This window comes from Falco rusticolus, chromosome 8, assembly GCF_015220075.1.
Source record: "Falco rusticolus isolate bFalRus1 chromosome 8, bFalRus1.pri, whole genome shotgun sequence".
Classification (NCBI taxonomy): domain Eukaryota; kingdom Metazoa; phylum Chordata; class Aves; order Falconiformes; family Falconidae; genus Falco; species Falco rusticolus.
This window is the reverse complement of record NC_051194.1, coordinates 36,095,739-36,119,303: the sequence shown is the minus strand read 5'-3', so window position 1 is coordinate 36,119,303 and position 23,565 is coordinate 36,095,739. Positions and strand designations below refer to the sequence as shown.

General features: G+C 39.3%; 1 protein-coding gene across 8 annotated transcripts in view; it reads left to right on the top strand.

Annotated features, from left to right (window-relative positions):
- EPB41L5 (erythrocyte membrane protein band 4.1 like 5) overlaps positions 1-23,565 on the top strand; it is a 56,913-nt gene that overhangs the window by 7,362 nt on the left and 25,986 nt on the right. For all 8 annotated transcript variants that reach the window (XM_037396812.1, XM_037396805.1, XM_037396811.1 and 5 more), the window contains exons 3-14: positions 5,348-5,452; positions 10,735-10,777; positions 11,911-11,989; positions 14,475-14,519; positions 14,825-14,877; positions 17,272-17,392; positions 17,800-17,887; positions 18,511-18,599; positions 20,102-20,171; positions 20,855-21,024; positions 22,057-22,163; positions 22,849-22,876. In XM_037396812.1, the coding sequence (XP_037252709.1) occupies positions 5,348-5,452; positions 10,735-10,777; positions 11,911-11,989; positions 14,475-14,519; positions 14,825-14,877; positions 17,272-17,392; positions 17,800-17,887; positions 18,511-18,599; positions 20,102-20,171; positions 20,855-21,024; positions 22,057-22,163; positions 22,849-22,876 (998 nt within the window). The remainder of the gene's footprint in view (positions 1-5,347; positions 5,453-10,734; positions 10,778-11,910; positions 11,990-14,474; positions 14,520-14,824; positions 14,878-17,271; positions 17,393-17,799; positions 17,888-18,510; positions 18,600-20,101; positions 20,172-20,854; positions 21,025-22,056; positions 22,164-22,848; positions 22,877-23,565) is intronic.

The following is a 23,565-nucleotide window of genomic DNA, read 5'->3' as shown; positions in this document are numbered from 1 at the left end:
TGATCCTAAGCTGAGTCTTACAAGGCCGAGGTGCTGTCTGTGCGGTGTAAGGGGGCCCAGCCACAGAGCAGGTTGATCCAGCGCTCCCTGGGGTGCCAGGCTGAAATGGTACTGAGATCGCTGCGCTGGTCCAGCACTTGTGAGCAGCAGCAGAACTGCGGAGTTGTGCTGGGAGCCCAGTCACTCTGGGTGAGCAGAAGGTGAGCGTGCCAGCCTTGCTGCAGCGCACCCACGGAGCCCTGCTGCGGTCGGGAAGGGAGGACGGGAGCAGCTGGAAGCGAGCTGTGGCTGCTGGCAGTCATTTGTTCGGCCTGCAGTGTGCTGCCGAGTGATCCCGGGCATGGTGCTCCAGGCTGGTTTAGTTGCCTGAAGGTTTAGCATTCTTAACTTGCAGCGTAACTGCAATTTTTTTCCGAAGCCCCCTGCTTTCCTGCTGAGCTGCCCCTGTAAAGAGCGCGCTCAAAAGTCTGAGACCCTCATATGCTCTTAACCAGACGGCTCCTGAGAAACCTGCAGGTGCAACACCAAATAAAACCAAAATGTTGGAGAATATACTGGGGGGAAGGTATTGAATCTCTAAACCTTAATGCTGGGCAAACAGTTTGGATATATTCTGTATCAGAAAGAACATTAAGAGGTAGAGTCAGGCAATCTATTAAACCAAATGTGTAACTGGAAGATACAAACTTTCTAGGAGAGGAAAAACAAAGAGTCTTCTGGCAAAAAAAAAAATACGTTTTGAATCTGTATTTTTATGTATAGGGTCAATAAGCCTAAGCATAATACGTTAAAACCCTTCTATACAGTGTTCTAATAAACACACAATTATGGAGGGTATTGAAATCACTTCTTTGTAAGGATTTTTGGGAGATGCCTTGTTCTTTCTCCAGAGAATAACAGAACAAAGTATTTAATCATAAATGCTTATCTTCCTATATCTGGGAGAGAGTGAGTAAATAGAAGAATTGATAAGCTCTGTCTCTGGAGGTAGAAATTCTCTGCAGCATTCCAGCCTGCAGTGCTTTTTACTCCATACAAGAATATATGGTGCATGTTGTCAAAGGCTGGGAATAAACCAGAGAGAGAAGCTGAACTGGTGTTTTGCTGCCAGTGGCATCTTTAGATGAAGGAGAAAATCGACTGGGGAGTTGGGAAAAGTTATTTGAAAGATCGATGCTTGGAGTTTGAGGAGAGGAGCAATTCCATTTGTAGGTCAGTACTTAAAGCCGTAAGAAGATCAGGATGATACAAATAATGTGTACTTCTAACACTGCCATTGTAAAGATAAGGCGTTTTAACCCTCCAGTTCTCCAGGAAACCTTAATGGTGTTAACTATAGATAGTTTTCATGTTACTGAGATGAAATCCTTTTCCTTTAAAGCTCACTGTGGTGCTTTCTGGTGGCTTATTTTTCAAACCATGTTGTTTGGGAGAAGGGGGATTAACTACATGAAAAAATGGACAGGCTCATCTGCTGCTCCCACAGTGCAACGGTCTGTCAGTGTGCTTAAGTGGCATCCTACCAACTGGGTAGTTGTATATCCTGAATAGGGGTCCCTAACTTCTTGGGGTGGGGGGGTAATTGGAGTCTTGCTGAGGAAACTGGTATGCATATAAATGGTAACCCTCCTGATGAATTGACAAAAACCAGGAAGGGAGATTTTTGCCCTTCAGTAGCTACTGAAGTAGCAACAGCTACCGTTAGTTACTGTTAATAAGCAATATTGACATAATCATCTGAAGAAATCTTCTGACAAATAAGTACAGCTACAAAGACATAAGTCCCATGAAGGTAAAGCCTGTTTTGGGGTTTTTTTTCAGTGTTCAATAGGGACCTCCTTTTCTTCACAAAGAAAAGAAAGAGGAGAAAAATCCTTTTCTTATAAGCATTTTAGTTAGCAAATGGTGGCCAGTTTGGGTTTGTTTTTTTCAAGTTTTGGAAGTATGAAGTACTCTACTGTGATTAAAAACCTGATAACAAACCTTATCAAGTGAGCTGTTCAGCTGGTGACTGCCCAGCACCAGGTCTCATCCCCCCCAGCTGTTGTAAGGCTGTGTTGCTTCACCAGTGCTGGTCTGTGGTGGCTGCTGGCACTGAACATGGCTTTTCCGTCACAGGCAAGCTGTGGGGCGCCGAGACCGTGAGAAGAGGGTATAAACTCTGCCCCTGCTTTTAGGCAGTGAGTGACTGAGGTGCCTGAGCAAAGGGGGAATGTCTCTGTAGCACCTTGTCCCAGCGATGAAGGGACAAACCAGCCTGCCGAGGTGAACCCCAGAGCTGGCTTTACTCATCCTTGCTGCTGAGCTACTGGGGTTGTGTCCAGCCTTTTTAACACCTACTCAGTCAGCAGCCACAGTTACTAGGAGCAGCAGGAAGATGTCATTAGGACTTAAGTTGGGGGCATCCCTTCCACTCAGGGGTGGGGGCTCGATTCATGCCAAAGCAATCAAAAGATGCTTTTGTCTCATTCCAGAGTGTGGCAGAATAAGTAGGTGACCTGTCCTGTATAAAATGATATATTTTCTTTAATTTTCCCAGTTCAGTTACTGATTCTGCTGTTGCTGGTGCTTCCTACAGAGTATGGCAGACTGAGTAAATCAAGTAATTGGGTTTTACAGAATTACAAACCCATGAAGAGTTTAATTTGTGCCCTGAAGGGAGGACCAGCCACTGGCTGGACTGCTTGTGAATGGAATCGTTAATAGTTCATCGGTAACCATTAAACAGCTTGAAAATATTTGTTCTTTGAGAGTAATCTGAGCTCTTCTCCAAGGCAGGTAGTGGTGGGGAGCAGCAGGATAAAAATGTCATTTAAACTGAATGTTGCCATTAGAAAGTTAGGGTAACTCTTCACCAGAAAATGTAATGAAAGTGTAACTGTAACTGTTTTCTGTGTCTTTTGAAAACACTTGAGATAGCAGTTGTATTGTATACAAAGAATTAATTTTGATTTGTAAAACGTGACCATTACAAAGCAATAATCCTTTTGGTTGCCATTTGTTTAAATATGAGGAGGAAGGACTTCATAAGGCTTTAAGAAATAATTTGAATTTCACATTAAGGCAAGTGTGAAACTTTTGCTGACTCCACCAAATACAGCTGATGGTTTAAGTCATATGCAAAGTACTGCATAATGCCATGTTGACAGCCCTGGTGATTAAGTCAAAAACCAACCAGTAGCCCAGCAACTCTTTCCACAGCTGCTCCACTGCTATTCTTCAGGGACTTTCTCCCACATTAGTCATCCTGGGTCCACTTAATCTTTGAGTCCTTTGCCAAGATTACCAAAATGGTGAACATGCTCCGAAACTAATTTGACACTGCAGAATTTTGAACAATGATAAGTTCTGGTTGTTGGTAGTATGTGTAGGAATTCCAGGCTTGAGTTGAAGTGCTCTGTTGCCCGTCCCCGGGAGTGAATTTGGCTGGGATAACTGGTTAATTACAGTTTTAAAAGGTGACATACTGAGTAATTGAGAAAAATCTAAAATGTTCTGCTCAATACAGGGAGATTTTCCTCTAGTTTTAGACAAGCTGCAGAAAGCCTCTTGCAAAATAAAACATATTTTCTAATTTTGCTGTTGCAAATGCTGAATTGATTTCATTTGTATTTCTTATTAAGCAGAATATAACCTGTGTGAGGGGAAATACCAACAGTTCAGTGTCTTACTCTTTCAGGAAAGAGGCTACAGACTCAAATAGTGGAAGAAATGTGTGGTTTTAAATGTAGGTAATTTGCCTTAAGGCATCTGTTAGAAGAGTCTGGCTGGTGTTTGAGAAATCTGCTGTTGCCTGAGATGAGAAGTACTATTTTCTTTAAGTCAACAGAAGGAACTTGCCCTGAATGAATCTGATGAGGTCTGCATATCAGCATTTTCTTTACGTGGTGTTTTGTAGGTGCTGTGTGCATGTAAGTTCCCTGCTGGTCTAATTGCCTTCTGTTCCCCCTACCTCCCCCAATACCTGGAAATAAATAGTTGGAGAAGTAGCTTAGGCAGCTTCAGTTTACAGACTTCTCTGAGATTTTGCTTTGAGCTGTGAAATGTCATCTTGGATTTAACTGATGCGTTGAGCAAACCAATGACTATGATTACAGAGTTGAATATAAAATATTTGAAGGTCAGGGTAGAGGAATGTGGCAAAATTACACCTGCTGCTTTATTTACATGAATATTACTCAGTGATTAAGCCAGATTATTTCTGAGAATAAGAATTCGGGCTGGCCCAGAATTTTTGAGAGATGGGCTAAATCTGCTAATTAGTAGCTAACTAAAAAATATGCTTAGAAAGTTAGCCCATTTCTCAAGCTATGAATGTATAAATAAAAAGGTAAAAGATTGCAAGGCAATAGCACTATGGAAATAGAGAAACCTTTAAACTCCTTGCAGAGTAAGCATAAATTTTTTCTGCTTTCTTTGCATTTAAAAACACTTCTTTTCAACACCATGTCTTGTACTCTGACCTACTAATTTATTAATTATCCTTATTACATTTAGGCATTACTAATACTAAGGTATTACTGCTAAACTTTTCTTTCAGTGTGTTACTATAAGGGAGTTCATAACATGAAAAATGTATGTTGTGTAGAAACTGTCCAGTGCTATTTGCATGCCTTCTCTTGTAAAAGATTCAAGAGCTGTTTTAAATCATTGCTGTAAAAATGATGTTTACTTGGGGCCAGAACTAAGATTTTTCATAAATTATGTATATGCATATGCAGTGGCTTTTTACACCTACAAGTGAGTTTTACAAACTTATTTTTGTAAGTGTGTTGTCTTAAGTACTATTAAAGTTACTTGCCCCAGACTGTTTCGTGGCAGTTGTTAAAAGCACTTGCTAATGGAGTGCTATATCCTAACTCAGTGTGCTCTGCTACTTGCTTCAAACCTGGTGAATTGCCTAGATATCAAACAGTAGTAAATTTGTAAGCAATTTGCTGTACTTTGCCTTGAAAATTTTCCAGTACATTAGTTATTGTAATTGTGCTATAGCTGTATTTCCAGTTCTATTGAACTTCGGTGAGTAAGGAAAGCATGAAAGGGATGATGATAAAGTGACGTTGTAACACTCTGTGTTGTGCAAGTCAATGTTGACCTTTTCCAAAAAAGGAGATTATGCAAGTCCTTTAAGGATATTATGTGTGCTCCTTGTGAGGTGTACATTTGCTGTTAAAAACAAAAAGCCATCAAAAAATATGTGAGAAAAAAATAATTTACACATTATGTTTTCAGAAACTTAATTTTGGGATTCTATTACTTTTGGAATTATGATATAAAATGTGTCTAGAAGAAGGTAGATGCTACAGTAAAGCTGCCTGCTAAGTACTAAATCCTTTTGTATTTTCAGAAAAAAGCCAAAGGCCAGCTCCTGTTTGAACAGATCATGTATCATCTGGACCTTATAGAAAGCGACTACTTTGGATTAAGGTTCATGGATTCTGCACAGGTAGCGGTAAGTAGCAGTAATTTTTTTCCCCTCTTTTTCTTTTTTAAGCAACACTCTAAAATTAAATATTAATATTGACAAAAATGCTGTAAGAAAACTGCCTTTTTTGAGTTAAATTTTGTGCAGAAGCTCTCTTCAGTTTTAAGTGATGTCGAGTGTAATTCCACCTGGAGCACACAGAAACACTGTTGTTTCTTTGTTTCTTGTCTTTCACTTGTTCCTGTCACGCCTTCTGGTGTCACTAGGCAGGCTGGTCCAGTAGGACCCCAGAGTCTGGTGCATCACGTAGAAATGCTTTCCCCTTCCTTGTTGTGCAAAGTGGAGAAAAGTTTTCCTTTACCAAAGCCATCAACTTTCTCGTCAGCAAAAGTCATCTCGTTAATGTCAGCTTGGGAAATAATCTTGGCAAGAGGGGAATGGATACCTTTGATCTGCTCAAATCAGTTGTGACTTAGACCTGCAACCAGAATTTTTGGGAAGGATTAGGTGTGTTTGTATGTACCAGACAGTTTGAGTAGGGGGTTCTTGCAAGCCTGAGTTTGTGAAGTTTATTGTGTGTTTGTAAAAATGTGACTGCTTTTGAAAACAGAAGCAGAGCGTTGTTTGTCAGAAGTAACCACAGTTCTTTCACTTGCAGGCTGTGGAATTTAATTCTTATGGCCAAGTATTTAATCCTGCCCATGAGGATAGCTGCAAGTTAAGGGAGGTGTTAAACAGGGACTGGGTTTTTTTCTCTGTCCTGTGTCCCTGTAACTTAAACCTGTATTCACTTATCCCAGTGCCCTCAGGTAGAATGAAATCTGAGTTTTCATACTGTGTACGTCAATCTTATTTGTTAGTTGTATGACCTCATGGCTTCTGTGTTTCTAGTCTACTCAAAATTATTTCATGATCAGGATGGCAGTGGTGGCACATATAGTTACTGCTGAGCTAAATACCTGAATTGTTCAAGGTCAGCATTTTGGAGGCAGTGACATACATTCCCTTGCTTCTATGAGGGTCTATGTCTAGAACAATTTGAAGGTGATGTCTTAATTGTTACAGCGTTGTACAATGACCAAAAAACGCCCCAAGCTTGAATCCTTGAAAGAAGCTGACAAGTTTGGACACAGTGTTATCCATCCTAAAGCATGCTTAAAACCTGATGGCCTCTTTTCAAAATTATTGTGATGGAGTTTTATGCTTAGCCTATAATTGCAGAGAACATTCTCTTCAGAGAAAATAATTTCTGTTCAGCATCTGAAACAAACTACATGGCTAGCAGGATTAGCTGCTGCTGAGCTGCAGTTCCTGGTAGTGAAAGTGGTCTTAAACCTCTTGCAGAACAGAGACATATAACACTAAGGAGAAAAAGACCATTACACTAACAGAGGGATGTCACTCAGAACCGTGCATAGCTCTTACCAACAGAAATTGGAAAACAGGTCATTGCATGCCATATTATTTTTATAAAAATCACGTTAGCTGTGTTAAGCATGTGTAGTCTAGGATGTTGAGTACTGATAAGAGTATGACTCTATTGCATTTCTTTTTGCTTCAGGAAAAAAATGATTTTTATGTTTTAGGTGCCCTAACTCAGTTTCTGCCATGTGGCCTCTGAAATATTTCCTTGTGCCTCTAGGTTTTTGTAAGAGTTTACAGTGGGGTAGTTGTAACTGGTGAAACTGTCTCTATGGTAATTTATTTTTTCCTCTTGGTGTTCTGTTAGCAAATAATGTAATTGTGTCTTAAAATGGGGAAATGTTAATCTTTTCTGCCTCAGCAATGGCTTATGGCTTGCTTTTGTCCAGCAAATTGTTACTTCCAATCCAGACAGCACCCGACTGAGTATTTGATACTGCACAATCTACCAGGTACAAGCAATTTCGAACTTAGTGGTTTTTTCTTTTTCTTAACTATGTGTGACTGAAAAGAGGCAGAGTAGAGATAGCGATCTGTTTAAACTGGACTTTAATGATACGCTGTATAAGGAAGCAGAAAAGATTGTGTTTTGCCAGAAGAGCTGAACACAAGAGCCAGAGATAATTGTTTTAAGAAATGAAGAACTGTTGTGATGGCAGCTGTTCTTGCACAGAGGAGCTGGCACATTCTAGCAGAAACCCAATCTGTAGCTGGAAACAAAGACACAGGCTAATCAAGTGACTTGTCAAAGATTATTCAGGAGACCTGTTAAACAGTGTAAGAATCCAGTCCCTTACTATGGACAGAATTGTCTGCTGGCTTTGAAGGGAGATAATCTTGCTGCTGCCCAATTTAAATCTAAGGATATTGCCTTACTAGCTAGTTGCACCTGATGATATAAAAACACTGGTGAACTAGCAACATGTAGTTAAGCAGGGAATTTCTCAATTTTTTAGTTGTTTTAACTACAAGTAAGTTTTCAATAGACTCATTTTGAACAACTGAAGGATAGCTTTTTTTCTTCTTTTGAGCTGCTGAAGCAATTAGTATACTGTTTGAATTTATGATGTGTTGGGGAGTGGGGGGAACTCAGGTAATACAAACTCTTCCTGACGTTTTGAATTTTAGGATTTGTATACTAGCTTCTGTAAAGAAGTTCTTGAAACAAGTGGAAGAATTGTTTTCATGTGACTTCTGTGTTTGTTGCTAGCCTGATGGTAAGGAGTAGATAACCACCACCCCACATCCCCAGTAAGAGGCAGGAGATGGCAAAAGTAGTTATTTGCAAGATTGTCCAGGACATATCAGACTTGGTCTGGCAGCTAAGGGAACGGACTATTAATTTTAGTGTCTTTGATTCAGGCTGACAAACAGCACAGCATGTCCAGTGACACAAAGATGAAGATTGCTGTTAGCTTGGGCTATTTGGCTTCTCCTCTAGCTATGCTAGAGAGGTATTTCTAGTAAGGAGGCACTGAACATTTAACAGGTGGCTAATTTCTAGTTCTGTCATACAGGTCGCAAGCATCAAATACTTGCTGCTCTTAATGGAATTGTACAACACTCTGGCAGTTTTATCTAATGTAGTGCTTAATGCTGAAAACTATTTGTATAGCATTGCACTAAGTATGCACCCATTAACTCCATATAGTATGGGACCAGTTTTAACCCCACTACCTTGCTGAAGAAACACAATTACCTTTTACCTTCTTGAAATGTTACTGAGTTTAGGTTTAGGGTTTTTTGTGTTTTATTTTTGTTTAGTTTCTTCCAGCAGCACACTGTTTTGCTAAGGACTTCCAGTACACTATGCAGTCTGTTGTTCATACTGCTTTTTGTTTAGCAAACTATCTCTGGATTTCAGCAGTAGACTCTGCTGAGCAAACTCTCATCAAAATGTAAACTTCTTTGCCAGGTCCACTTGAATTCCATTTTAAACATTTGGAATAAATCTTAAGTTTCCTGACATCTGTGTGTGTCCGTGCATGTGTTTGTTTTGGTTTGTTTTCCTTTGTTTTGGCCCTGTACCCCCCACCCATTTAAAAGTAGTTTTGTTCCCCTTCTTCCACACACACCCTTACCGTGCAGACAGAGCTCCTGTGGGCAGCAGTGGTAAGAGCTGAGCAGAGTCAAACGCTATCAGTGCCTGTCGCGGGCCTCTCAGTTGCCTTCCCATGGAATGTGGAGGAGATGAGAGAAAACAGAGGGAGATGAAACAGGCGTGCACAGCCAGTCCTGGAACCTAGAAATGGTGCTCTCTGCCATTTGTGTATCTAAATCACCTGCAAGCCTCCCAGTAGGTAGTTCGCGGATTCTTATGGTGGGGGAGGGAGTAAGTAAATTGTCTCTTACAGCAAGTGAGTTTGTGGAATAAGAAGACAGATTGTATCATTTCCTTAGAGAAACAAACAAAAAATTGCTCAGCTCCATTTTGCTCCTAGTGTAAGCAAAGTTGACATAAATATTTTTTTCATTCTTCCTTAAGCTTCCTGCTTTATTTAAAAAATATGTTAGCTAGCTTTCTGTAGCTACTTTGTTTTCATGGGTAATGAGAGCATTTTCAGCTGTGTGCAGAGCTGTGGTAGATGGTTTAGTTGTTCTGATCTGCAGCTAATCTATCAATCACTGTATATCCTGCCTGTGTTACAGGCTGACTTTACACACTCTCTGCGGAAGGCAGGGCTGCTCTGAAGACAGGAATGTGTTTGCACTTGGCATTGCAACCTGAAAATACCGGTTCTTTCTCATACCCCTGTTGCTTTTCTGTCCTCTGTGAGGCCTACTGTGAACTTCGTGGCATGCAGTTAATGAAATGAGTGTTCCTAAGTGTATAATTCATCTGTATTAGTTGCAAGGTGACATTTGGGATTGATCAGATGAGGTGGTGTTACTTGGGCATTGTGAACCGTGCAAGACGTGGTGTGAGTTTGTTCTGGCTGTTGGGTCAGTGCAATTACGTTCAATAGGGTGCTGTGTTTACTGCTTAACTGAGTCATCTCCCTCGGAGGAGGGAGCTGCTCACTGTGCAGAGCGTTTGGTAGTAGGTCTCTACCGCTAGCTGTATGTTAGCTTTCCAGCTTTCTCTTTAATTCCTGTATAAACTCTTCAGCAGTGGGAGTATATGCAATTATTTTAGGGAGCATAGCATATACGTGTAGGTGTTTCTTTCAACGTGCCATCTATAGCTTATTTTTCACATGCTGTTGTGCACAGTATAAGTGAAGCCATTATTTTGGCTTCACGTCTAGTGTATAGCTTATAATTAGCATTAGCAGGTGAGGCAGTAACTTCTGTCCTCCCACGTGACAGTTGCTAAAATGTCACCTGTGAATAGATTCTAGAGAATTAGGTAGACCTGACCCAGACATAGACAGCTTTGCTGTTACTACCCTTGAGTCATCTAGAGAAAATGCCTGAAAGCCCACAATATTTATTGTGTCTCTCCCACCCCAAGTAAACACTGCACGCAACCAAGTGCCAGTCTCCAGCTATGATTTATGCCTCTCTGGCACATTGTCACTGGCTGACCTACTAATATGTGAATTAAGTGTTTGTTTGGACAGGATGAAAATTTTAGTAATTAAAATAGTTTGTTAGTACATTTTTGTTTTTGAAGTAGTTAATGCTTTCTTGAGGATTGGCTTTAAATAGGGCACTGCAGGATGTTTCTGTTGTTCAAAACTGACATTTTGCATTACAAAGTTTGAGTGAAAGGATCTTTGATGAGCACTCAGAGCTATGAATTGTGAAAGATTTGAATTAGGTTGTTTTAGAGAACTACTTGTTATTCCAAGATAGTCTTCACTAACAAATAGGTTTTTTTCCTTTTCTGTTCTTTCTGTGTTATTTCTGTGTTGATAATTCAATGAAAGTAATTTCTTTTTCAGCATTGGCTGGACAACACAAAAAGCATTAAAAAGCAAGTTAAAAGTAAGTGTCCTTTCTGTTTTCTTTTGGGATCTCATATTGAACATACAGGAGGCACAGAGTTGAAACTGGGGGGGGGGGGGGGGGTGGGGGGAGTCAGTGTCCTATGGGGGGTGACAAGACCTGGTGACAAAACCCCAGCATGGCACTGGTGATTGTTTAATGACGTCTTCCCTCTGTGTAGCTCATATTACTTCAGTCTAATGTCCTTAATTAAACATGTTATAGGCTCATTAATTATAGTTTAAATGGAGTGAAGGCAGCTGAAGGTGTTTTAGTGTTATAGATCATTATTCTGACTATGGGAAAACTTTTCTTGGAGCCTCCAACCTTGGGGAAGTTGTGAGTGCCCAAATCTGTGTTTGGTCCACCAAGTGCTTACCTGCTGCACAAAGGTTTAGGGTGGCCTGGTTGTTTCAGTGGTGTGTGCTTGGGTAAGCTGTGACATCGGCTGATTTTATGTTTAGCAGCTTCCTTGCTCTGCGCTGTGGGAAGTCTTCAGGGATTTGTGGAGCTGTATAAATACAACAGAGGTTTTGGAAGCACCGAGAGAGAGAAAATTCCTCCTGTCAAATGCAGGAATCAGCAGAGTGCTGCACATTTTTAAAGAACGGTTAATCCATCCTTTTGCTGAATTAACTCTTTAGTTTCCAGAAAATATGATTCTTCCACAGAGGGTCTGTTAAATCCCCCTGAAATATGTCTAAACTTCTGTGGAATAAAGGGGTCTGAGTCGTCAGCAGTGCATTTTTCCCAGAGCCCTGGGAAGTGATTACAGAGACCAACAGAATTCTTGGGGGTTTGGTCAACTGCAGAGCTTTCTTGGTGATGGATACAGTCCTTAAATATAGGGATTAACCAAGATTTGTGTGCTTTTGGCAGGACAAATCAACTTAATGTGATATGACTGTGGATTGACTTGTAACATAGTTTTATATGTTGTGCATATTTAAGTATTCTTTCATCCTGATGATTTTCATGCATTTCCCTGTCACAAAGGAATTCCTGCCTTAAGTTCCTGTGGTAGGACAGAGCCGATTTCAGTCAAGTGTTGTGATGTGATTGTGTGTAATAAAAAAATAAGATGTCTTGTCCAGTAACTGTTACCACTGTCTTGAACGAATTCTGCTTTGCAGTTGGCCCACCGTACTGTCTGCATTTTCGTGTAAAGTTTTACTCATCAGAGCCCAACAATCTACGTGAAGAGCTGACAAGGTAAGAGGGAGTTTGTGAGAGAGAGAAACACCCAAATAAGGGCAGGAAAGTGTTTCTGTGGTATTTATTTAAACAGTTGTATGATGCTTTTTGGAAAATTTCTTAGCGCTTCTTGCTTGCTTGGCTTTTTGTAAATGTTTCTAATGTAGCTCTTGTGAAATAAATGAGCTTTAATATAGAGAGATCTATATATTTACTGTGTTACTTGACGCACCATTTATCATTAGGCAAATCTGGCAACTGATTTGAGTAGCTTATACACAATGGGCAGAGGTTTTTACTAGAAAGAACAGACATTTTCTTATTCTTAAGCTGCATTTAGTTGCAACTGTACACAGTCATCCTGTCTCTTTAGGGAGAAAAGCATTGAATTGCAAGTTAGAGCTTCTCTTTGACAAAAATAAGTTCAGTTAACATTTCATTATTTCTGTGGTCTTTGCGGAGCTTACGGAAAGGGAAAACAGTATTTTACTACCATGTTGAAATGTGAGTTGACAGTACTAAATGTGTAGGATTGTAGTATCAGGTGAGCAGCAGTTTCTGGTGATTAAAGCATTTCACAGATCCATTCATAATGCTGTGTTTCATGTCGGACTGAGACATCCTTGGGGTGCTTTGGAAGCAAACACAACCTACCATCTGTCAGTATAAATCCATTGTAAAAGGCAACATTTCTTTGCAGTCACCACTGCTGGTGATCTGTTTTGGCGAGAAAACAAAATTACTTGATAGCTGAAGATGCTTCGTACCCTCAGCCATTTGTAAGAGCATGAAGTGCATTTGTTTGTTGTACAGGTTTATGTCCGTGTGGATGTTCAAGTTGTGCTTTAGCCAAATCCCTAGGAGTGCTACCAGGAAGATTATAGTAGCATTACCCCTTGCAGCCATATGTACCCTGTGCAGCTTCATACTTACATGTAGTAACATAATGTTATAACTGCCTTTCTGTAATGTTTTCCTGCTGATCTGGGAAGAATGTTTTGCCTCACCATTTGTGTTCCTGAATAAACATTTAACTATCTTTAAAAGTAGTAACCATAGACAAAATTCAGACCTACATCTGTACCTACCACTATGAAATGTTTTCATCCATCCTGACTGAGTTCTGCCAGTCAGACCTTGCTATACAGGTTTTAGCAGGGCAGACCTGAAACCTGAGGGCTTTTAAACCCTGTCTATCTGCTTAGCTAATCCCCCAGAACAGGACAGCAGCAAGTCTTTCTTCTGTCTCAAGATAATTTTATGCCTTAAAGAAGCAGTGGAGCTCTGCAACGGGTTACAGGTCTCAGTAGCAGGGGCTTTCTGAAGTTTCCACCTTTTTTTTTGAGCAGCAGTATGCCCAGCTGGAGCCACTTTCCAGTTTCTGCCAGTGTGGTGTGCCCATGTTTTCTGCCAGCTTCCCATCAGATGCCACCAGTCAGCCATCCTAACATAGCCTAAGCACGGAAAGTATGCTGGAGTTGTTTGCAAGTGTTATGTGGCTGATAAGCATGGGCTGGTCGCACCCACTGTACCCCGCAGGCTTGTGCTCATTCTTTTGGTATCTAGGGACAGTACCAAACAAATTTATTCCTCATACAGGGGCCAGTGTTCAAAAGGCTTTTGATTATAAATTGTTTGGCAAAGTATTTGTGGATTTGCAAGGGACCTGTAGGAAGAATGCCTGCGTCTGTTTCGTGTCTCTGTATGTGAGTACAAGGAGACATAGGCACATGTTGAAACAGAAGATTTCGTCTTTGGCTCTGTGGGTAAGGCTTCTGTTCAACTGTTGTCGAATTCAGACTGGATACCATCGCAGATGACAGTGTTTTAGTTGATGAGACTACCTTTTCTCCTGTTAAAGCAAAGCTGCGTACCATAATGGAGCAAGAGGGCTACTCTGTGGGTATTGGATCGGAAGAATTGGTGTTGCACACCAAAGGAATAGCAGCTTGGTATTCAATATTTGCCCAGTTTCTAGGCAAGAAGAGTACTGAATAAGCAAGGCAGTGAAGGGAAGTTGGCACTGAAGTGTAAACAAGTTGAAAAAGCTGCAGCGTACTGTTTATTTTTTTGTCACCTTGGCGTCAGCTTTCTGGGTTAGATTTTAGCTAAGCAATCCATATTAGGAACATTTATTTTTGAGGCTTGAAAATATTCATTATCTTATGAGATCGCTACATCTATGAATAGTGAAGAAAATGTGGAAGATGCAAGTTGTTCTTTGCTCAAGCAGGTTCAGAAGAGAACAAGTAAGACTTACTTAGGTATCCCATTTCTTTTTCCATGCAACACTGTAGTTCAGCTTGCGACAACTTCTCATTTTGGGCTTACTTCATTTGAAATGTGTGTAAAGCATATAAACCCAACTGAAGAAGCCTTGAAAGATCACAATGCAGTTTCTTTAGTCTTGAAAACCCATGTAAAGAGTAGAAAACATTTTTATTTGTCAGGCTCTAACTTCCTCCTGTTGGCTGAGTGAAACATTTCTTATTTAATTCTGCAGGTATTTATTTGTTCTGCAACTGAAACTGGATATTCTTAGTGGAAAGTAAGTATTCCAAATAAATAGCCCTTTAAACAATTACAGTTTAGCATAGGATTTATTAAACTTTTATTTGCTTAATTAATAAGTTTTGTGGAGTAATGCACTATTATATTACTTTTCTATGCATGAATAGCAGCAGAGGATTGCTTAAATAATATAGTGCTTATCTCTTGTAAATTTGGTGAAAATCTGCTAATCTTTTTTCATTTTCTTATCCCAAACATTTGCAATTTCTCACTGTCACGTATATGAGTTTTCTGCTAAATCGTGTCAGCTAAGGTTTTAACAACACATTTCTCTTATGGCAGATTGGAATGTCCTTTTGACACAGCTGTTCAGTTGGCAGCTTATAATATGCAAGGTGAGTAGGTATGAGCCGGGAAGGGTGAAGTTGCATGAACAGCTTTGTGTAGACTCTTCCTACCTCTTTTAGTCTGTCCTTGTTATATCAGGAAAATAGGTTCTGCCCAGATGTTAGCAATCCAGTATGAAACACAGCTCTTTTTGATTGTAATTTTGCTGAGAGTGTACATGGAAAATTACTCGATTCCTGAGGAGACAGAGCAAGGAGGTTCCGAACATAAACAGTGTTGCCCTAAACTTGTTTTCTCAGGTGCTTGTGTGCAAACCTGTCCACTTTCACACAACACACGAGGTCTGCAGTCTTCCTGAATTGCTTTGATGTTGTAACATTGGTCACTTTTTTTCATGCTGAGACATCCATAGCTTCTCAGAGAGCTGTGGTCTGACCTTCAGTTGCTTGTATAGGTTGTGCGTCACTGATCTTCATGGCCAGTGTCTTCTCTTGTTTGGATAAGGGTGTTATCTTAATGAATGTGAAGTTTGTTGTGGTTTCAAGCAGGGGAACTCACGAAAGAAGAGAGGCTTGAAGTTTTAAACTGTCTGCTAGAGTAGGTTTTTGGGTCCTTATTGGAGGATATAGCTATATGGTTTTATTCAACCCAGTTTATAAGTCTACAAAAAATCCCAGAATCTCTGCTATAAAGCTGTTATACAGCCCTCTGAGATGAAGAGGGAACTGGGAGATGTGCCGTGCATTTTATGCCACACAAATTTTCTACACAACATTCATCTTAGAAACCAATGTGCTGTTGTACTTTGCAGGCATTAGGTAACAGGACCAAGTCACTGAAGTTTTCTCTTACGGATATTTTCCAAAACACATTTTGTTCTTCAGGAAGGAACTAGTAATGACCTTGATCACGTATAGGTAATAGTTGGGATTAAACTGTGAAGATACCTGCCTTTTTAACCTGCTCTTCTGTATGAAAGGAAAACAGTTAGAATACATTCCATAGTTAAAATATTAGCATTGTTAGAGCCTTAAGATATGGGTTCAGTGAATAAGTTTTTGGAAAAACAAAGTGATCTAATTAGGCCATATATCCAGTGCTTTTTGTGCTGGTCTTTTCTTTCCTCTCTCCACAATGAGGTCTGTAGCAGGGCTTTAATCTTACTGTCTGACAGCTGTGTACTTTTATTTAAATCAGCTGGAACCTAAGCTGGCTTTGACAGCATTCCTTTCAACAGAGGCAGGCGTTTTAGTGGGAGTAAATTATTATAGAACTACAGACTTCTTCAGTCAGCATTTAAAAAAAAAAGGAGGGGGTGAAAAGGCTATTATTATGCTTGAAGTGTTCAGAAATCCAAGAAACAGGTTTTTAGGTCATGTAGTTTCTGTACCTATGGAATACTATGTGTATTTATTTGACTTTTCCAGGTCTTCCCAAAGATGTCACTGTTTTTTTCCTCTACAAACATCTGTAGTTTCTTTCCTCAGACAGAGCAATTATTGGCCTGTGTCATAAACCCAAGGTCCAAGTTACAGACTTATTCCTAATTTTTTGGATATGAGCTGAACATTAAGAAGCTGCTGGAAATCAGTGGGAGGAGCAAATGCTTAGTGACTCTGAAAAGCAGGACATTTTAATAAAGATTTCTAACTGTGAGTTTCAGCATTTTAGATGTGCATCAGTCTGTAAAAGCTAGACTTGTTAGCATTGGTGGAAAAAGGAAGTTGTGTTTTTGATGTGGCACACCCATTGACGAGTCTGTTCCAGTATGCTCCCTAAATAGCATCTCTTATTACCGCTGTTGAGCATGCAGCCATGGACCAGATGAACCATTTGACTGACCCAGTAGGGCATTTATTATGTTCTTGGATGAAAAGGAGAGCGACAACTAATAGCTGGAGGATTGAGCCCCTGACAGAGTAATTTTAGCAGAACAGGGAGATTTATGGTCATAAAACCAGAAAATTATTTTTAGAATGGACAAATACTTTTTTGAACAGTGTCAGAACTGGTTTTGCTTTTTCAAATCTCAAAGAGATTTTGTTTTAATAATTCAAGGCAAAACTCCATTGTAAGCTTAGTCAGCTGTTGTCTCAGTAGAGACTTCATTGGTAAAAGTGTTGAAAACTTTCCACAAGAAAGAAAAAGTGAGTTGCAAGGATGTTGGTAACTTGCATTTCTAGGAAGCTTGGTAAAGAATATATCAATAGCACTTTGTGAAAATTAATGCAAAGCTTTTGTGCAGGCAACACAACTGTTTGTTCAGTGTCCATAATTTCCATGTTGAAAAAGTTGACACTTCAAGTATTGGGAGGACTGGAGGAGGAACAACACAAAAAGAAATCTAGTATTTTAGATTAACCAGAAAACTATGCTGAAGTTCCTGTTGAGATCCACTGTGTTTACTGGGAACATTGCTTGACAAGGCTGTTCTTTTGTAGCTGAACTTGGAGACTATGATCCTGCTGAACATGTCCCTGAGCTGGTGTCTGAGTTCAGGTTTGTTCCCACTCAGACTGAAGAGATGGAGCTAGCCATTTTTGAGAAGTGGAAGGAATGCAGGTACTAGATCTTTCAGTGCATGCTGCCCAGATGTTTGCGCTGGCTTTTCTGTGAAGAGAATGTATTAAAAAGATGATGCTGATGCTTCTTCTATGGTCTTGTTCAGAAACATAATTCTAATGTGGTTCTATCCTATTTTGTAAGAGGATATAATGTGGAAAATGAAGATTTTCAAAGGTCTGAGTAAAATGATGAGGTACAGAATCTTGAAATGCCATAATTTTTGCAGCAGCAGTTTCAGTTTAAAACTTACAAAAGTGACCTTAATGTTCGTGAAAGCAAACAAGTGTCAATAGTGTTTAAGTTTTTCACAAATTTCAGAAATTTCTTTTCTTCTTTCTTCATATACCAGTTTTCCTTTCTGTACTTTTTCAGGCATCAGCCTAACAGCAAAAAATTTATTTCAGGGGGCAAACACCAGCACAGGCTGAAACTAATTACCTAAACAAAGCTAAGTGGCTGGAAATGTATGGTGTAGACATGCACATCGTCAAGGTACGTTTACAGCATGGTGACCTTTGGAAATGATAGGTAGTTTTGTCCCACATTCCAATACTGGTTTTGCTTTGAGGGGGAAAAAATGGAATATTATACTCATCTAAACTGTGTAACAAGTGATGTGGCTTTGCATCAGCATTGCATTTTATTGTATGCGTTTCTAGAAGGTATAACTTAAATTCAAGCATATCTGCTCTGTGTTTAATGTGTGGTTGGTGTGGCAATATGTACTACAGTTTGTATTTAGACTGGGAGCTATGTGAAAATCATAGTAATTAAATTAAAATTGGCTGGGGTCCAGTGAGCTACCAGCTGAAGAACTACAAGTAAAAATAGATCTCCTGTGGAGAAGGAAGTGCGGAGAACTGCACAAGGGGCTCCTTATTACACAGACAAATCAAGAAACTTTAATTTCCCAGTTTAGTCAGCCTTATTGAAGGGTTGCAACTAGAAAAATCCATTGCATTGAGATCATTGAAACATGGGGATTTTATTACATAAAATAAGCAGATATTTGTTTAATTGTAACACTGGGCAAGTAAGCTACATTAATCACTGCAGTAATTTGGATAAAGAGTCAAATGCCAAAATGAACGTAATCTTTATTTTGTGGCAATTAGGCAAGAGATGGCAATGATTACAGCCTGGGACTAACACCTACAGGAGTTCTTGTCTTTGAAGGAGACACAAAAATTGGTTTGTTTTTCTGGTAAGCTCTCTGATTGCAGGTTAAAATATATTTTAGATTTTTAGTCTTTTGTTTCTTTTGTACTTGCAAAAAGAACCCCAACTTGTTTGGGACATAAGGGTACCATGAATACTAGGTACCTGCAGAAATATTATGTAGCCTGTGTTTTCATGTTGTCTTAAAATATTCTTCCTTTTTTTTAACATTCTTGGTTGATATGTTAATAGGCTGTATATGTGTAACATGCTAGAGTCAAGTAAAAGATGGAATAACTTTGGGGTGTTTTAATTTTTTTTAATAGTGTGTTTGTTGTATTTTGCACTAGATTGCTTTGGAAATAGGATATGCACTCAATCAGTGAAATGAAGCTTCTTCAGATGTTGTAGCCAAGTGTTAACATTTTACTGTTTAAAAAGAGGCAGAAGTAGTATTACTAGTGCAGTTTTTACGTATAACGTCATCTCGGCAGGCTTTTCATTAAGAAAATGTCTCTTTGTGCCCAGTAAAGGGCAGAAATGTCCCTTTCTGCCCATCAGTAAGAACTAATGCAAAACAAACAAACAAAACCCAAAAAACCAAACACACCGACCCCCACCCCAAACCAGATCTATATATGGTCAGGAGATAGACAGCTTCCTTTAGATTTTGTGAAGATATGCTGCTTTGTCAAATAATTGAATAACATCCCATGGTTTCTTAGAAGCATTCTGATGAAATTTCACAGAACTTTATATTGCATAAAACACAAGGTAGAGAACTTTCTAGCTAGCATATTTGGGTCTGGGTACACAGGCATTTATGGATTTTTAAGTGCTTTATTCTGTAACATCCATCCAGTCTTTCAAAACTGTACACAAAGAATAGGCAGATAATGAGGTGAACTTTCATTGTGTGAATAGTTAGTTTGCGTTAGCTCAGTCCAATTTTAAAACCTTCTCAGATAATTACTCACTTTGTAGCAGAAATGTTATCTGTGTGTCTTGTTCCTCCACTATTAATTCTGGGTATTTTTCTGGTGGGCAGGAGGGAGGGAAGGTGTTTGCATTTTTGTGTCATGTCATGTTCATGTTGTTCACTGTGGCTGGGATGTTCTGAAACAGTCATCACTGTGCAATATATTTCAGATCAACTCCTGTGATTTACATTTTTTTGATGAAGCAGGGTTATTTTGGCCTGCCTTTGTTTCTTTCCGAGTTCAATTTTGTGGGCTTGTGGAAGAGTAGGCAAGCAGGAGTATATGGGTGGAGTTTGATTTCAACTCAAGTAATTTTTAAGTTCTGATAGAATTTTCTCTTTAGAAGTTGCTGACTTCTTCTCTTTAAGGTTTCTAATTAAGTGTTAAATTTTGAATTGATATATTTGATATCCACGGTATAATCAAGCCCTACTGCGTGAACTTAAAATATCCACAAAAGCAGAAAAAAAAGTATTTGGTTGAGAGGCTTGGGACCAGCATGTTGAACCAACCTCTCTGAGTTACTAACAGAGTTAGATGTAAGCTGCTTTTTCTGTTCGTCTTGCAGGCCAAAGATAACAAGGCTTGACTTCAAGAAGAACAAACTCACTCTAGTTGTTGTTGAAGATGATGAACAGGTAGATAACTATCTGTTTAGTTACATCTCGGTCTTGATTATACAGTACTCGTTTACATACTCCTGATATCTTTCTTTATATTTATGTTTTGAGAATTAATGCAAATGCCTTGCAAGATTTTTCATTGTGACTTGGGGGGAGGAGGGGTGTGAGGGGACTGAAGTATAAAATAAGTAGGCTCAAATTACTTTTTTTCTCAGCTGTTTTTAAAAGAGGAACACCATGTGAAACTAGTGTAGACCAGATTATTTGGAAACACTATGCATTGTGTAAGAAAGTTTTAAAAAGCCCATGTACCATATTTAATGGAATGAATTCCTTAAGCAGGTGCCAGAATTGTTCCTATGGGAAGAAATTACTCGGAGCTGAAATAATAAAAATGTGAGCACTGGCAATTTGAGGAGATCCAATTTGGAAGTGAGGCCATGTTAGCCTCATGGAGAAGTACCTCCTTATTATAATGATGTCTTTAACTTGTAGTTATTCAGAGGTTTGACCTGTTACATATATGGGTCTAGCCCTTTCCAACTTCAGACAATGGAGCAGCTACTGAAAAGGCTAATTTTTCTGCCTAAAATTAAGCATACGTTTCAGAACTCATAGAAAACTTTTATTTGGCTTTTTATGTAGCTTTGAGTTATTAAAGCCCCCTGTAAATCACCAGTATGTTTTGTGTGTTTAAGGGAAAGGAGCAGGAGCACACTTTTGTCTTTAGACTGGATCATCCCAAAGCCTGCAAACACTTGTGGAAATGTGCAGTGGAACATCACGCCTTCTTCCGGCTCCGAGGTCCTGTCCAAAAAAGCTCAAGTCGATCAGGCTTCATTCGATTAGGATCCCGTTTCCGATACAGGTCAGTGTCTTCTGTCATTTAGCACTTACCTTCTGTCATTTCTGGCTTTTCTTGGGTTATGCGTGGAAACGGGAGAGAACTTGGTATTCTTTCACCTAGGACATAGCTTGCAAGTTTCATTTCTTGATGAGTGAGTTGCATTATTTGTTTTACGGTACATTGTGGTTTATAGATCACTTAATCTTGAAAACCTGCCTTTTTTTAAATGAACCGTAGAGGGTGGATGATAGATTTGCAGAGCTGGGGACATTGCACATCTTTTGACTCGAGTTCCTGACTCAAAACATGCTGTTGGAGTGATGGTAGTACTTCAGAAGCCCAAGATAATGTTAGGCACTACCAGAGCATGTAACAGACTTCGGAATACCTTGTGGTCCCAGACTGGTCTGCAGGATGCTGTCAGTTGCCCCACCAGAGTTGGTGAGAACATATGGAAGGGGGTGGGGCATGACCCCAGGCAATACGTATATACTTGGCTTCCATTTCCAGCAACTGTAGCAATACCATCTAGTCTGCTCTAGAAAGGATCAGTGGTACCAAGGAGTCCGCAGTACGTGAGGCTGCTACTGCCCTGGGGGCAGAGTCTGGCCAAACTTGGGGGAAAAAAGACTTGCCTGGGAACAAGAGCATCTAGATGCTGGTTTTTAGTCATATTACCATGTTTCTCTATGACCTTTGGCAACACCCTTAAGCTTTACTCTCCTAGAATTTTTACCTTCTCCCAAACCACGTGCACTGTGAACACAGAAATATGCCAAGGGAAAATGTGCTTTTTCAGCAGCTTTATGTTTAAGGAGTCATTGCTTCAGCCTTTGGTCTTGGGAAAATGTGAAGGTTAGGATGCTTGTAAAACTTTTTGTGAAAGGCCTTCTAAGGTGTTAAGTTTGGAAATTCTTAATAGAAATGAGATCAGATGATTAATCTATGAATTTAAAATAGAAATGTGATGTTTTGATGAGCAGTGTCAGTATTCTGTCATTTAAAAATAAGTGATTTATTTTGTTGTTTTTTACTTTTATATTACTTTATCAGTGGGAAAACAGAGTATCAAACCACCAAGACCAACAAAGCAAGGAGATCGGCATCCTTTGAAAGAAGGCCCAGCAAGAGATACTCAAGACGAACACTGCAAATGAAAGGTAAAAGGCCTTCCATTCTGAGAAGTATAATCCACTGTGAGAATCAGGTCTTCATACCCTTTAAAATTTCTGGGTAGGAGTTCTTGTAGCTGTTTGCCCTTCTGAATTTTCAAAATCAAGTTTTCTTTGGCTGCTTTGGGAGTCCACATGTATTTGACGGAGAAGGCTTTGTGTCCAGAGCATATAATTATAGCTTGCCTAGCAGGTGAAACACCCATGAATATTGCACAGTTGGTCTCCGTATGACAATGGAAATCTTGGGCCCAGGAAACAACAGTATATTAATGTTAATATTTGAAATTTGTGAATCAAGTTTGAAATTTTTGCAATTGAGATTTTTTTTTTCATTGTTCTTAGGAGTTGCACTCTGTTTTCACACCCTGGCAGCATGTGATACCTTGTCTCTTATTCCTGCTCTTGTATAGGTCAAATGTGACCTCCCGTGCATACTTCTAAATACTTGCTTAAATCTGACTCTTTGGTTTGCTCTTCAGAATTCTTCTTTTATTTTTCCAATTTAGAATTTTGTTTTTTACACATTATACATGGGATACGTGTAACCTTTTCTTCATTTAGTTGCCTACTTTTAGGCAGTGCTAGATTATTTTTATTAATAATATACTGAGTATTTAACTGATAACCTAATTATAACTTAAATTTTAATTAACACTTTATATTTTTGCAGCACATGCTGCTAAACTTGAAGAAACAAGGTAAGATACAATCCAGTATTTAAATTTCTCTTTGTTTGCCACCTGTATTTGAGCATGTGTTACAGGATTAGTTATACGTAGGTCTTAAGTGTGGTTTTGCTGTGGGTTTTGTGTTTGTTTGCTTTACATAAAACCTACTGTTCGAAGCAAAGCTCATGTGTTGCTGTCACACAGAAGATTTGGCCAGACTTGCTTACTAGCAGGCAAAGAGGTTTGTTTATGACTAGCTATGATTCTTGCTGGATATGACCTGTAGTTTCGTGTGCTGCCATGTAAAGAGATCAGGTAAAAGCATGTGAGGATGTCTTCTTTCTGAAATCTGCCTGTTCTGGGTATGTGACTAAAATACATAATCAAGTGAAGGACATAGACAGGGAAAATACAGTAAAATAAGCAATTCATATTCTGTACTATATTTGCATTTATTTTTATATTCTTAAATATTTTATATATGGATACTAAATTATTCATGATCAGCACTGAGAGGGAAGACTTTTGGTTCTTAATTTCTATACCTAGACTAGAGTCTTTCTGCTTGTGTAGGTTTATACTTGCTGTTGCAATGTAAATTACTTATATGAATCTGAATCGTACAGTTTTCATAACTGTCCTTAAGGGAAGAGAGGAAACCAGGCTAAAAAGAACTACCTGGTAGTGAAGGAACTAAGTCAGTTCTGTTTTCTGTCCTT